Consider the following 16,915-nt stretch of genomic DNA (forward strand, 5'->3'; position numbering starts at 1 on the left):
TTTTCTCTTAGGAATAAATAAATAAAGTGTGCCTTTGCATCCTCTGTAAGTCAAACATATAATGAGCCAAACATTTTTTTTGTAGAAAACAGAACCAAATAATTCTAAAATACAAAAAAAGATAATCTTTCAGTTCCACCAACAGATAAATGGAAGACTGAGAAGAACTTCTAATATTTGAATTATTATTATTTTTTAAATGAAATATGCTAAGTTGGTAGCAACAATAAATAGTTTGTAATACCTCTCCCACTAATACTGAAACTAAACGCTTGCTTGGAAAAGGCACATTTCCCTACTTACTGCCAACAGCGTTCAATAACCCTTCCCTCTCAAACTATTATAAACATCATCCTTGAATAATGTGTTCAAGCTGTGACTACCCACTCTTCAGGTTTTCTCTCACCAAACTTAAAGAGTCTAACAGGCACTGAATTTTTAATGTGTGCTTGTTACTTAAAGTTCAGGCCTGCAACTTTATAAATGCCACCTCCTTATAATGCAATATTTTGTTGTGATTCACAGGACAATACTACAAGCAGCTACTTTGAAGAGAAGACTTTTTCTGTTCAAAGGTAGAGATGTTCAAAAACATGCAAGTATATACTGTGGAACACTTGCTCTTCAGAAGTCATGTTTAACACAGCCATTCGCAGATGGCATGTGAAAAACTGGGTTTGAAATCCCTACCTTTCCTTTCTTAATACATTTCCCTGTCGTGGGTGACCAACAGGAACTCCTTTTGCCTCAATGCTGCTGGTTGGCCAGGACCTGGTGACACCAACAGGACCAAGAGTTCCTGGCAGCCTGACAAACAGAGATTTGGGGGGATACAGGTGACACTGATTTAAAGCCATAATGAGATTTGGCTGAATTAATAATACTGCTGCAACATGTGAGCTACATGAGAACCAGGTCTTAAGGGTGTTACAAAGCAGTTCATCAGCAAAGAAGCAGCTATTTTTAGTGCATATAAAAAGAGACGATCAGAACATTTCCAGGTGTTCTGCTGAATACCTGCAGTGCTAAGCCTGTCAAGTTAGACTGAAAAAGGGCAAGGGAACTGTTGACTCAGACAGATGTCTGAAAACATGCAGATGTACAGGTAAGGGCAACGTATTTTATAAAAAGTCTAACTGCTGGTATTAGAAAATACCCTACAGTGTCATCGCTTTTAAGTTTTTCCAGCAAATAGGGTTTGACCTTGAAATGCACTGGTAAAGAAAGCCTACTTCCTCTTACTTTTTAAATACCTAAGTATAATGCCAACAAGGTTCAAAAAGCCATTCAGGTGGACACACAAACAATAGAAGTGCTTACTAAACCACTTTAGACTGGACTGCAACCAAAACTGATTCCAAGCATTACTTATAAAATCAGCTATTTCCAAGCTATCTTAGCAATTACTGCTTAAAAGTCCAGAGGAACTGAAGAAAAGGATGCGAATCCTTCCCTTTGGCTGCAACCCCATGAACCACTTCCTTCACTCAGTGAATCTCACTCCCTATGTAGTTCGTGCTGATAATGAGGTACGGGAATTTCCCAGGAGGAATTATATGTCTCTAAATTAAAATCTCGAATAGCTGAGAGATAAGCAGATTATATGGTATTAAAGCAAAGCATTTCCCCACAAATGCCATGTACCTATGAATTACTGCTTTTAATAAGCTAATAGCCAACAGTCTGTCAGTACCACAAGTGGAATAGAGTGCACACACAAGCAGTAACAGCTAGTAAGAAGTGTGCAGTAAGCAGCCTTTATTAGAACAGGAGATAATTAAATCTACCATGGAGGATCACGAAATCTTCAGATATTATATCCTAATGACTTCAGTGAGGATTCTACTATTTCCCAAAGTGTTCTGCCCCATCTAGCATGCCATGGGAAGGCACATTCTTCCCACCCTGAGGTTAAAGGAAGACAAAAAATTAAGTAATCTGTTCCCTTTTTAGGTTCCTAGTTGCAAATAGACCTCTCCCAGTCCAGGGAGAAGAGTACATACGGCCTCTGCCTCTTCAAGTTCTGAACAGCTTTGGAAAGAAGAATATGCTTTGAGAGAGAGCAGTGCATTATTTTTATTTTGTTAGTGCTTATGAACCACACAGCTGTAGACCAAAAAATTTGCAGCACAACAATATTATGCAAATACAGAACAGACAGGCCCTGAGCCAGAGGGATTGATATTAACCATTTTCCTCCTAAATAGGATTAAAAAACAAAACAAACAACCCCCCCCAAACCCAGAGACCACACACAGTCACTTTGATTATAACCAGTAAAAATAGCACCGAAAGCAGTTATGTCCAACATGTTAATACAATTACTGTCAAGTGAGAACTTTTTTTTTTTTTTTTTAAGAAAGAAACAAACAAAACAAAATTGCAAATCCAAGGCAAAATTAAAATGTCCAAAGTTCAGGTTTGACTGATAAGAAGCAGTGATTTAAATGAATCCAAGCTAAAGCAAACCACCTTGATACAGACAAAGCTTGACTAAGTTAGTTTCGTCAATTAAATTCCCACTCCCATTCTTTCGACTCTCCTCCCACAGCTTCACCTAGACTTGCACATGTCCATTTCTCACTTCCCAGACATTTCATGGCTCCCAGAAAAAATGCGTACTTATTAAAATTCTCCATTACCACCTAAGTCATTCTCTCATTCTTTTCCCTTTATCTAAACTAGATATCTACAAAAAAAAAAAAAAAAAAAAAAAAAAAAAAAAAAAAGAATAGCTTTTGCCTACAAACAGAACCAAACCTGCAGTACTAGTCTATTCTCTTCCTTTTCCTCTGCCTTCAATTGCACTCTCACGTTGCGTTTCTGTATCGCCGTATATCCTACAGCAAAACCCATCCAATGCCCACTCTGCCCGCCAGGTACAGAAGAGGCAGGATGACCTGGGGGAGGCTACCAGGCTTTGCTGAATGCCTGCAGGGAAGAAGTGCCAACTACATCCTGCCGTTGGCTGGGTTACAGATTAGACATGCCCTACAGCCTGTTACTTATGTTTTTCAGAAAGGGGACACTCTTTAGGTAAAATGTCTCCTTAGGGGCTTAAAAAGGCTGACATGTAGCCTACTGCTCAGAGCAGCTGAAATTAAGAAAACAAAACCTGAGCTGTGCTGAACAGCTATTTTTTTTCCTCATTATTATTTTAAGAAACCCTGACCTGTCGCCCTCCAATTTTTCCTTTGCTACTTCTCCAGTTTGGAGAAAAGCATTAATAAGACATATCCAAAAATCTAATTTAATCCAATTTCTTAAACCTCCCCTCCACCTCTCAAAAAGAAATGGTTTCTATAATGACTTACAACATCCCCCTCCCAGCTATTGATACTACAACCTAAAATAAAGGCACGAAAGTAAGAACAACTCATTTTCCTTGCTTAATCTTGGGAACAGCTATATAATCAAAGAGTATAAGCAGTGTCAAGTCAATTTAAGTAACCAACGTGTTTATAGCAGCACTGTTAAATAACAAATTTTTTTTAATGCTTTTTTTTTTGAATATTTTCATTTGATTTCTTGAGCGAAGGATAAAGTTTACAGCAACAAAGCCTGCCTGCAGCAAATTAGTCCACAAAATTCAGAGTCATTGCGAGGCATTTTCAACAAATATACGGTACCACAAGAGCATTTCTAATATCAATAACTGAGGCAATATAGATCCTATTTGGTGAACCCCCAATCCCAAAGGCTTTGGGCTAGGATTGACATGTTTTTTCCCTATAGAATTTAAAATCCTATACTTGTGAATAATGCGGATAGCAGGGTTTCCCAGATACACAAAATGTTCATACATATGAAAAGTTTGATATGTTTACATACAACAACAGACTTTAGTACTGAGCTGATCTTTTTTCAAAATGATCACCAGTACGTAAAAAATAATTGCAAGTAACAGCAGTATAAGAACGTGCACTGAATCAGATTTTATCTTTATAGGCCAAAACCTGGCTCGGATAGGGAAAGAAGTGGGATGAAACTACCATTTACAGCATCTTACCTGGAAAGTTCTTCTACATGAACATACCAATGAGCACACGTGCACCTCCCCACCTCAGAGGAGGGATTAGCTACCCAACCTCACGAACAACAGTACGTGTGTGTGAGAAAGGGAGACTTAGGCACCTGAGGCCTCACTGCCATCATCATAGATAACCCACTAAAACTATAAACCTACTTTTGAATCATGGAACACAGAAGCAAACACACACATCTTCGGTTAAAATCATCCCATTCAAAACCTAGGTCAAAATGTATCTAACATCAAAACAGTAGAATTTCACATAACACCACTGTAATTTGGCTTAAAGCAGTATTTTCCTCAAGACCAGCCACTCCCAGGAGACTGTCAACTTTATTAAGTAATCTCTGCTCACTCCTTTTCAGTATCGTATGGCTGGAAAACTAAAAATAGATAATTGTGGCATATTTCACATTATAGCTATGTAGGGACTTATGAGACTTTAAATTCTTTAGGAAAGTGTCGCTGAGACTTCTACAAAACTCAGTATTACTGCCGTTTCTACAAAATTAAGATAACGATAGTACAAGTAATCAAGATCCATCTTCCCAACAGAAGTCTTCCTGAAAAAAACACAAGAAGCAAATTCACTCCATAATCAATCTAGCATGTAGATTAGAGAATTACAAAGCATTTCTATATACTCTCTAAAAAAAAAAAAAAAAAAAAAAAAAAAAAAAGAGAGAGAGAGAGAGAAAAGAAAAACCACAAAACAAGAAACCCTAGAAGGAAGAAGAAATTCAGCCCTGAAAGTAATACCCAATCAAGAAATGTGTCAGCAAAGAGAAACTTCTCCCCACCTCCAGATTCTTTTCAGTAAGATTTAGAGCTGAGCCTTCGAACAAGTAGTGTGAAGCAGAAATCCAGCAAATACAAATAAAACACAAGGTAAGGTGGTCATACGCTCACAGCTGCATGTTGCTCAGTCTCTCCTACTTACGCAGACACTGGTGAAACTTCTACAAAACCCCCATGCTTTGAGGAAGTTCCCCCTCATGCGCAGTTCCACAGCTAATCAAAAAGAACTACCCAACGTTGTTCAGAGCATTTCCTTTGCATTCTCACTCTAACTCTCCCCTAACTTCCTCAGCTCTGAACTGGAGATATAAAAAAGTCAGTAGCTTTGCATGGCTAGAAACAATTATTAGGAAATACATTCTCACACAGCCCATCCAGTACCCTATATACTAGCCTTTCCTTGTTGCCAAAAACATTCGTTTCCAAATGACGCCCATTATAAACAACATGGTTGATGCCTCAAGGGAGGAACATCTCCTTCCTCTTCCAACAAACAATATTTCAAAGAGACTCTTAGGGACTCCATCTGTGATATGCTGGCTCAAGCCAGCTCTCTAAGCCCATTATCAGTGGTGGAGGTGCACAAAGATCACTTCTCACTCCTTTCCAATTTGGTGTCACACGAAAAGGAAATGGTAAGTTGAAAAGACCCTATGTGGCAGCAGAATCTATACGATATCATATTTCACTCATGCTACATACGATCCTGACACCATGACCACAGTGGTCCTGTGATGGTTGATTACTTCAGACTCAGGTAGAGACACAAAATACCTGAGTTAGAAGTAACCATGTCGAAACTCCAAATGATATAGAGCATGGCACCGTATCTCCTCACTGACATGAGCTACAGTAAGCACATTGGATCCAACCTCCTCTTACAAATACGGAGTTATGCTCAAAGACTTAGTCATTCTCATCAAACCTTTCAGCAACCTGAGCAAGCATTATCTCAGTGTTCCTAGAGGAAAATTGTGTTTGATAACTCTTCCATCACAATGGACTTGTCTACAATTACAGAATGAAGTTCATTTGATTAGAAGGCAGAACTCTGTCCGGTACCGAGATCTTAATCTCCCCATATAGCCATCAAGACAGTGAATTGTATATGCTGATGTATTACTGAGAACATTCTAATCCTATACAGAAAGTATATATATCAGATTTAAACAGAGTTTTTGCAGTTTGGCCTCTGCCGACTGGCAACATGGAGACTAACTATGTATGTCCACTTTACTATGTTAAATACATTTTTTTGTTTCTTTTAAAAATGGCATACAGCACAGGCAGTTATTCAGTGTACTGTCAGTAAATCATTTCAGATGATGTAAGCCTTCTTGTCCTTCACTGGCATGATATACTGACATTAGAAGAAATGGCAAAACTCTACTTATTATTAAGAGAAGAAATAACAAGTTTATTTTTTCAGTGGCACGTAGAACAAGAACATTGGTCCTCCAGTCCCACTTTACCTGTTCTGCACCATGCTCATGGCCATCCAGTCTGAAGGGTAAACATTCTTTCCAATGAGATCTTTGAACATTATGAATGTTTCCATCAAGAAGTCCTAAAATAAGAAAATGCAATAATTTGAGACTGTGTGAAAAAAAGACTTCAAGTGCTCCTGCTGTGATTAGGCAACTAAGAGGCAGGGCATCATTCTGTTCCCTGTGAAATCAGTGTAAGAATTCCCAGTGATATCAGTAAGCCCAAGACTGGGACTGAAGTCAGATTCAAAATGAAAACTAAAAGTCATTACACTCACCTGTTAAAAAAAAGCTAAGTCATAAATGTATGGAAAGAAAGAATTACTATAATTTGGAGTAAAACTGCCAAATTACTTATTATTTAGCAGAACAGCCTCTCAATACATAGGGAATGAAGAGATTAGAAAAATACACTTTTTGTTTAGTCCATTTAGTCTAAAATTAGTATTCTAAATTAAAAATTGAAGACAGAATGAAAATCTTCATACAAAACTGTTTGTTTTTTTCTAAAAGTATGTAACAATCACTTTATAATGAACTCAAAGAAAATGAACAGAATCACTTCAGGTCTATTTTATATCTACTGCAAATACGCAGTTTTACCCTTGAATTTCTGAACAAGGCCACAAAGACTCTGAGTCTAGCAAGCTGATATGTCACCATCTATTACCAAAACCTCACAAGCGCTCTCTGCAGAAGTTTGTACTCTTGCTTGTCAAATTACTTAAAGGAAACCAAATGAAAAATAAGTCTCAACAGCTTTATTGGAAAATAAACCTTTACCATCTTCACTGACATATGCTTACACTACTTACAAAAATGAGAAGACAACAAATCAATGCCCTTAAAAAAATTAAAGCCATTAAATATATGGATATAATATATATACTTTTTTTCAATTTGCTGTGCAGAACTGCTCAAGTAGATTAAGGATTACTGCAATTAATAGCTTTCATTCAAACTGCTAGATATAACCTAGGACCAAGTACCCAGACTGCTTGGAAGCTGAAATTACATCAAAATACTCTTATGTTAACAAGTAATCTAAAAGATTTGAAGAATTGCAAAAGCTATGGAAGATTTGATCTGTTAGCATTTCAGTTATGGGACAGCTCTGACTAGACTATAGGATGTGAAAGGGACGAATATCTGCCAACTCAAAATATTACCTCTGCGGAGAAACTTCAGATGGTGTAGTTGCAGCCTTTGCCAATACTCAGATTTAATTCAGAGTTGTGCCAGGAGTGTAACTAAAGGGACAGACAAAAGTCTACTAAAACCATCTAGAAGAGTGTGACCACTGGTATAAATTAGGATATTCCTTAGGTATCATTAATTTATTGTAGGAATAACTGGCATAAAAAGATGCACTGGGAGAATAAGGGATTCACTGCATTTAGCACGCAAAGTTATCTTGGTCAGAAGTAGACTCAATATCAAAAATGAAAAGTGGAAATGGACGACGGCGTGCAAAACAAGGAATGAAGGGTTGATTATAGTTGAGTTTTTTCAGAAGAATATAATACAAAGATCCTATTACTTATTCTTGATTTTTAAATTATCCACTTCAGTACTGGGGTTAACAAAAGTGACGTTTGTTTGTGTCTTTCCAGATTTCTGAGCACAGTATCCAAACACACTATCAGAAGAGGGGGGCAATACAATGACCCAGAGACAGAAAACGTACAGAAATAGACTTCATGCTAGGAAGAACCAGACAAGACAATCCAAAACAACACTGCTGATTTTTCACAGCTATTAAAAAGCTTAGAAATAGAATTATATATTTATCAACTCCATGATTATTTTTGTACTCACCACTAGTTCTGAACTTGTCTGAAAAGTTTCAATATAAACTGAGTAATGTTGGTTGTTCATCTGGTTTAAGATCGCAGTCATGCATGCCACAAAATGACTCTAAAAGAAAACCAGAGAGGTATCAACAGAAGGATAATGCACATCTAGATTATTTCAGATGTTGGACTGTATTATTTTTAACACTCAACTATTCTAAATGTCTAATAAATCCTTTTATGTTCAGAAAAAAAAGGAATTACATTAACAAAACACCACATTTTTGCCAGGACAGATGGAAGAAACATAGTAAAAACTCAAAAAGGACAATACAAAAGCTAATCTAGGAAGGAGCGGGTTCTGGTGAGAAAGCGGCATCATTTATGAAACAACACATGCAAACACACATCGCATGAGAATGCAGTTTTAACAAAACTCAACGTTAGTTTAAGATTACTAAAAAGAGTGTTATGTTGCTTAGGACTTTTCCATCAGGAATCCATAGAAAGTAAAATATTACTATCAAAATTTTCAACTTATCCTAAAAATACAGTCTACAGGACTGCACAAGAGGAAATACTGCAAAAAAGGATATACATTCTCCAGGTTTTTGAGTACCTATTACAGAACTGTGTAAAATTTCTACAGAATAATAATATTGCTTTCATCTCTCAAAACTTTTCTCAAACTTCCTCAAAAGGAAGTATTTTATTTTCCTTAATTCCTAAAGCAGAAATGTTGCAAGATATAAAGTAGGTTTTCACTACAGTTTACTGAATGTGACAAAGACACTTCTCACGGCTAAAACTGTAACAGTGAGCTTAATGGTCAGAATTTTCCTTTAAGAATACAGTTAAGAAGCCTCCTATTGAGGCCTTTTATTTCGATATTTATTTTATTTTATAAATTTTAATTATCCTTAAGTGAACCTGCTTTAAATGCTTTGATTTTCTTAAAGTAAGAGAATATGAAGGACTCCAGCATGCAAAATATTTTTCTAGATTTACTTGAACCTTTTTATTTTACTGGTTTAGAATTGATCCAAGTGACTCCCCAGTCCCTTGGACCAGAAGTTAATTATCATCTCGTCCTGGGCTTCAGAGATCAGATTCTTCCATAACTCTGATTCACTTCATATTTCCTTCACATCACAAAAAGCAACAAGGTCACACGTTAGTGAAGTAACAACTGCGGTTTGTTTTACCCAACCATTTTGTCTACCACTCAGAGAAAGCAAGCTTTCTCTAACTTCAGGTTATGGCCACTAGAGGTCTTTTACTTTCATATGGTAGCTGCTGTTCAGTTTGTACTGCTTGCTTTTTTTTTTTTTTTTTTTTTTTATTTATTCCTACGTGAGCAGATCCAGTACACTTCTTGCACATAAACAGTGAAAATTACAATATAAAGGACTTATTATACCTTCTCTTGGAGTAACATTAGTGCTAGTGAGAGGCTTGCCTACTTTGCAAGACTAAGAAGATATATTTTCTGCAGGTAAACCCAAAGCTTTCAGGTAAGATACCGTGTGTTCTCGGGTACTGATGCTCTTTTAAAAGCAAATGCTGATTCTCCTGCTATAATAGTTTACTTTTACAGGTATGGCTCAGACAAGTCTTTTCTGTAATGTTTAATCCATAGTTGTTAGCAATAATGAACTGCAAAGGATCCAACAGTGAAATTGTAGTGGTTTTTGCTCTGATGCCTTGATTTTAATTAAAAAAGATACTGACAGAAGTTACAGAATATTGTACATGAAAAAAAAAGAGTTTGCTTTTTTAGTAGTTAAACAGATGCTACAGAATGTCTCCTTACACTCATTTTAAATAATCACTTTTGAAATAAGTCGGATTTCTTTACAAGCCTTGAATAGATGTATTGCATTGCTTAAAGGCATAAAGACTTTAAGAATGTTAATTTATTTGTTGAAACCAACTTCTAAAATGTATCTAGCTATATCTCTTATTATGATACAGCATGAATACCTATTCTTAGTAACTGTGTATGGTCATTTTAAAATTAACACATGGTAGGCTTTGATTACTGAAGACAGACCCACAAACAGAGCTCGCATTTTGTTAATCAGTGCCTCACTCCAAACCTGTCATCTTCACATCAGTGAGAGTGATATATATACATATACATATATATATACACACACACACACACACACACATATATATATATAAAGACAGTGACAGTAAAGCTGGTTTACTACAAAAACTTCCTCCCCCATTACCATGTAACTGTAAAGCAGGAAAATACACCAATACTGTTTAATCTTTAATCATTTTCTCATCAGCAATTGCGGCTATTAGAAATTAACTGCTAGCTCCTTTTGAAGTTAAAAGCCAGCCCCTCCCCTCCCAGTCCCCAGATGCCAGAAACAAACAGGCACTTCTCAGATGCAGCCTCGCATCGCCCGGGTACGCGGGCGCTCTCGGCACCACCATTCGCACTGCCAGAACTCCAGCGTAAGGACGAGGGACCTGCGGGGAAGTCTGCGAGCCCGCAGGCAGTCATTTCAGTTCTCCTACGCTGTTTGAGCAACTCCTGCTAGAATGCACAAAGAACATGAAGTGCTGGAAAATAAAGCAAGTTCTGCACAAGAACCATCTCTTAGACTTGGACTGCACTAGATGGACAGAAGAAATTCAGAACCGCCTACAAACACACTTGCTATGATTCTAAACTTCTCTTTTTTTTTCTTCTTTTTTTTTTTAAATCAAGCACTGTATGTGAGGATTGAATACTAAAAGAGGTTGCAGCAGAGAAGATGAAATTCTTCAAGTAAAACCCTGAGAAGTCATTTCAGCCGTGCTTACGCTTGTTAGGATTTATCTAATATATCACAGCAGAGATGCTTGATTGGAAGTAGGTCAAATGTGTTAAAAAAAAAAAGTTATCCAAGTAAACACTTGACTAAGAAGGGAATACTAACAGAAGCATTAGGAGAAAAATCTCTGTTTGGAATATACTGCACTATTTTGAAGAGAAGCAGTAACATGTATATATTTTTAAATTTATAAACATTCAGTTACATTTGAATCTAAAAGATTTCATGAACAGAAACAGTGCTGAATTCTAATTTTAGAATTAACCAATTGGCTGACAGCCTTTCAAAAAATAGGTGAAGAAACAAGGAAATAGATGGTATAAACATTGCACTTTTATCACTGGCAGGAACGCAGAGTAAATAAGGTAAGGAGACAGAGGAGGAGATCTCTTCTCTCAGGAACCAAACTCCCTGTCCACTAAGAAAACCATGATTAATATCAAATTTCAGTGAAGTATAATGCTGGCTGGCTTTAGTATTAACATTGCGAATTATGAGCTGAAACACAAGACTATTTTAGTCGTGAATATACAAGTACATCAAGAGGGAACACCGGTGCTTTTGGGGGAACAAATGGGGCACTCTGTGGTCAGGGTGGAAAGAGCACGCAGAAAATTATCTGCCCCGCTATTACTAAAGTGCATACTAGCTGTGGGTGCAACTCTTGCAGCAAAAGAAACATCTTAAAAATATTAGAGTCATATGAGTAAGATGACAAACTTCAGCACCTAGCAACTAAATCCCAGCATACTTTATAATAGCAGATGGTGACAGGTTGCCGTAGTAACTTCAAATAATGTACCAGCACAAGAATAAATAAAGCAAATGCATTGGAAAAAGAAACAGCAACAGGAATAATGTAGAATGAAGCTGCACTTCCATACTAATTTAGCGAGAGTATTTGAATGACTGTACTGTGTATAGTTTTCATGCAGCTGTATTTCTGGAATAAAAAAAGAGGGCATTTATTTCATGTAGCCAGTTAAGTAACATTTATCCTCCTTAATAGAGATCTTTACCAACATAAGGCCACAGTCTACATATATAATAACCATATGTACATCATCAAAAGCAATCAAATAGAATGCAAACATGAATAATTCAAAGGCTTTTGAAGGCCAAACACATGGTAGGTATATTTATATCCCCTTTTTACCAGACAACTTAAGTTTCAAATGCTCGTTTTACTTAAGCTCACAATCGATGCGAGTTAAGAGGCCACCATGACATAGCACCATCTTCACAATCCTCCACCCTTACTTTCATTGACAACAGCTTACAACTAATTAATGCACAGTTTTCTCTATTGGTCAAAGAATCACATTCAAAAGATCCAAGATTTCATAGTTTATTAAGCAATCACATTACATATATCAGATCTAATTCTGAACTCCCTTTCAGGTTAACCCAGAAAACTCAGTGCATGTTAGTGACAGCAATTGTAAAAAAATGGGGCATATAAAAAGGGTGACAAATAATTTCTACAGGCCAAATAGGTTTTCTTTGTTCAAAAAAAGAGTTTAAAAGTCTTTCTGGAGGAAAAGTGACAAATAAATGTTACTGTTAGTATAACTAAAGAAAACCCAGCACATGAACTGTTTCAATCTAGTGTTAGAAATCAGCGTTATGTTATAGCACATACACATAATCCAGAGGATCTCCCAATATATACCCTTCACAGAATTATTGAATCATCTCACCTGCTCAGCATCACAAGCTTAAGAGCAACATGATAATTACCATAAATGCAAAGTATGGAAGATGCTCACTGATGCCATGAAGGACCACAAAGGTTCAAAGTTTATTGACATAAATGGTAAAAATCACCGTTCCTCAGGAAACCACACTAAACCTTGAGAACTCTGACGCATGCAGAGGGTAGCATAAACATCCTTACCATACGGCACAAACACTGAAAAGAAGCACTTGGAAAAGAAAAAAGAAGAAGAATTTGAAGTGATGAACTGCTTATGTAGTAGTTCTGCTTTTTCTCTAGAAATAGAAGTCTCTGCCAATGCATGTGCTCTCCTAAACTATACTGTGTTTAGCTGTGAAAAGATCAAAAATATAAACATTAGAATAGGCTGCTATGCAACCATCTAGAGTATTCATCGGATGCATAGAGTAGATCAGAAATGGGAAATAGCACCTAATCTATGCAGACTGGTAGTCTACCAATGTGTGTATCTTACTAATAATTATTTTATAATAACCTAGATTCATCCACTCTTCCAATAGGTTTAAGTTTTTAATTTTTCATTTATATTTGTTATAGTTCATTGGACCTGTCATCCTATCTTTTATAGATGACTGAATAGAAGTTTAGGCATCCTATTGAAACATCTTACTGACAGCTTTTGATTTCTGACTGAAACCATGCAGGGCTGTTTTAGCTTGTTCTTTTCTTTACACACACGTTTTAGCCAAAAGGATATAAAACTATATAAATAGTATATAAATGGATGGAAAAATATAGGACAATTTTTATAACCCAGTGAAATAGTAATAGCAGCTGCTCTGGTAAGATTTAAAGATATGATACAAGCTAGACAATCGAAGCAATTTCAAAATTATTTCATTTTAGGCTTTTTCAGACCTAGGGTCTACAGGTCATTTTCTCCTAGTTGGTTAAAAGCAGTAAGACAAAGGCTTATGATATGACATACAAGTGGCATGATGTTTTTATAATATAGCCTTTGCCATCTAATCTTTTACCTTATGCTGGTTTCCCAGCAATACCCCACAGGGAAGATTTTCATTTTCTACAGTCTTTTCTGCTGCTACTCTTGCTGGGGTTTTTTGTTTGGTTTGTTTCCTACCATAAATCTACTGCAGAATTTCCACAGTCTCTGGCTAGGATGAAGGCTCAACTGCAACTCATTTACAACTTAGCCATAAGTCTGTGCTCAAACACAGTTGTGCAATTCACTGCATTTCCCAGAATATTAACCTTGTGATCACCTGCAAGGTGTGCATATGAACAAATCATATATAACATTATTTAGTGTAGAGTCAGAACGCAACCATTTGTAATGGTTGAAAGTAAATTGCTTGAAAACTGAACCCTAGTTTGTCCAGAGCACAAAGTTGTCAAAAAAAGAAAAAACAAACAAAAAACCCAAAACAAACAAACAAAACCAAAAAACCTCAGCTGTCTCACCTCCTCAGTCACTACTGTCCACACTGCCAACCTCAGCACTTCTGTATCAGATCTTCCATCCTTACCTTCAGGGATCCACACAACTTCACACTGTGTGTCTTCCCTCCTCCTCTGTAGTCCACTAATTGCTCCACTACAATTACTTCTAGCTTAGTTTCTAGACTGGCCTCACAGTCCAGAAAAAAATTCCTACCCCAGTACACAAGATATCCACTGCGAAACCCAGATTTCCTTGTGCAGTCGGGCCACTTGTTTCATTAGTTTCTTCTTCTAAGTGCTATTCCATTTCCCTGATGCCACTAAACCAGAGGGTCAGTCAAGTGGACAAGATTTGGCTTGCCCTTTTTAACTATCCCACTGCGCTCATTCCCAAGTTAAAGCTGATACGGGTTCATATTCCACAGAAACAACACACACACACAACATGTATAAGCATTCAAAGACAAGATTAAAAACATTAACCCTAATTTATTTCAGCCAGAACTAAGTTATTTACTGTAGTGAAGCTTGGCCAGTCTTCTGCTGGGGAAAGGCTTGAAAACTGATCTGGGAACCTGAAGGAAGTGACAGTGGCAGGGATGTGCTGGAGCTGGTCCGCTGCCCTGGGAGATAACACTTCACAGCAGACAAAACTAAGGGGAGATAACGAACACTGTAGGACTACAGAGCAAAACACAGCAGCTGCAAGGGACAGCAACAACCAGACCTGGGAGAAATGAATTCAACCGAGCAGTTTATTCCTGTACAGACAAAACAGAGGGGAAAAATGTTCATTACACAAAGTGAGGTAGCTTCTTTTATTTCTGTGTAAGTTGTATCTTTTAAATTTATACATACTGTGAAGACAAATAGCTTAGCGCTGCTGGGTCACTTCTTTAAAACTAAACAGAGCCACCTCCTGTATACCCAGAACTCTGTCACCCTTTAATTGATTTTGTTCTTTTTCAGCTGCACTTACAGAAGACAAGAACAGGAAAATTAAATTAAAAACCAGACTGCATGAGCACAGAGGAGACTAATACAATATATTTTTAAACTGTCAAAACAAAGCTTTACCATAAAAATTCCAGTTAAAACTGATGAAAGTCATATAGTTTCAGAAGCTTACTTTACAATTAATCTTAGAAAGAAAATTAGGCCCCCCCAAAATTTTTCCAATAGCTCACATCTATTACACTGACAAATCTATCAATTGCATATTTATTGGATTAACTAACAGTGATCTCCAAGGAATCCACTAATATATTTTATTGTAGACCGCATAAGCTTTTTTAACATTATTTTTATTTAAGCAACAGCACAGCTACACTTGAGCTTTCAAAACACAAAAGTTTTTCGTCACAAGGCCATGAAAATCTCACCAAAACCTGAAGACTTTCATGGCAAGCTTCTGAAGTCTGTTCATCACCATACACTCTTGCTGAAGAATAAAAGCTGGCTTTGCTGAAGTAGATACAACCAAATACCGGATCATTTGCAAACAGCAATATGCAGCCACCTCTTACATCAGAATCAAACCCAGCAATCCCTCACAAGCCTCCGTCGTTGCGTGATCATTCTGCGCTCCTCTGCGCGAGGGGGCAGGAACAAAGGCCCTGGCTGGAGAACCATTGTGATAGTTCAGAGCCTACAATTTTCATATCTAGTACTTTTATGTCACTCACTTCGGCATAGCTTAGTAAAACATTAGATCAAGTTACTGAGAAATTAAATTTATTAAAAAACATTGTCCCTTTTTTAGTAGCATCAATGAACAAATAAACTCAAACTGTTTTATATAAGGAGCCTGGTACTTTTTCCTAGTATGTCAAACCTCCACTCATGGCAAAGCACTTCTAAATTGCTAGTTCTGACTGCCATACTGTCATTTACAGTCTACTCCTACATTAAGACCATTACCACACTACTCTGGTTATTCGTTTACTTTTGTAAAAAAAAAAGCAACAAAAGCAGGCTGGAAATAGAAGAAGATAACACAGTACTGGTCCTGTTTACAGCTTGCTCTTTCAGATAGGAATTCTTAAGTCTGAGAAGAACAGAAGTCTTCAGAAATTTTTACCTCCATATTTTAAAACTCCTTTGGCTAGTGCTCTGGCGAGTTGAAATTGGTCTAACTATGGCCTACTCCAGTCTGTGGAGGAGGTGAAGGGGGGAGGAAAAAAAATGTTTCTAAAAAAAGTTTTCAAGACCTAGATGGTAAATACATGAAGGGGCGCAAAACAAAAACAAAAAACCCACCACACACCAAAAGGCTTGAACAAGGACCCTCAAGATTAAGGCAACACAACAGCTGCAAAAATGGAGATGCAGGGGTAACTACCACGAAGCTGCCTTGCAGCTCCACAGTGTACAACACTGGGGACTTTTCTGCTGAGGAAGGGAGAGGTGCTGACTTATAAACCTTGGTTAGTACACCTCAGCATGCACAAACACATTTCCCTTGATGCTGGGTATACAACTCACACACTGGTGTGGACAGGTGCTATAAAAACTCTTCCACGTAGTTCTGCAAAGTTGCTACCCTCTGCCACAGGTGAAAGTAAGGACAAAGTACAAAGAAATCATGTGTTGATTTTACAGTAAAACCTAAGGAGTAAATAGTAACTACAGGTTTATTTTGTATTTGAAATATGAAAAATATTTAATATACACACATCAGGGGTTTATATTGGGTTTTACTTTTTCTGGAATAATTGGGTCCATTTTAAAGGCTGAAGTAATCTTGGGGTCTAGTTAGCAGAATAACTGGCTAAAAAAGAAAGCTCACAGTAAAGAACAGAATCTTCAAAAGACAAAGAGCTTTTTATATTGAA

The 16,915-nt window shown here is 37.1% G+C and overlaps 1 protein-coding gene and 1 long non-coding RNA gene across 2 annotated transcripts in view; one reads left to right on the forward strand and one right to left on the reverse strand.

Moving 5' to 3' along the window:
- The window catches only part of DOCK2 (dedicator of cytokinesis 2), a 226,577-nt gene that overhangs the window by 76,020 nt on the left and 133,642 nt on the right, over positions 1-16,915 (reverse strand). The window contains exons 28-29 of the mRNA XM_026098443.2: positions 8,134-8,232; positions 6,301-6,395 (exon numbers count right to left, since the gene is read on the reverse strand). Of these exons, the coding sequence (XP_025954228.1) occupies positions 6,301-6,395; positions 8,134-8,232 (194 nt within the window). The remainder of the gene's footprint in view (positions 1-6,300; positions 6,396-8,133; positions 8,233-16,915) is intronic.
- Positions 9,447-16,915, forward strand: part of LOC135330012 (uncharacterized) — a 36,879-nt gene continuing 29,410 nt past the window's right edge. The window contains exon 1 of the long non-coding RNA XR_010391717.1: positions 9,447-9,622. This is a non-coding gene — a long non-coding RNA (uncharacterized LOC135330012). The remainder of the gene's footprint in view (positions 9,623-16,915) is intronic.

Source organism: Dromaius novaehollandiae, chromosome 15 (genome assembly GCF_036370855.1).
Source record: "Dromaius novaehollandiae isolate bDroNov1 chromosome 15, bDroNov1.hap1, whole genome shotgun sequence".
Lineage (NCBI taxonomy): Eukaryota > Metazoa > Chordata > Aves > Casuariiformes > Dromaiidae > Dromaius > Dromaius novaehollandiae.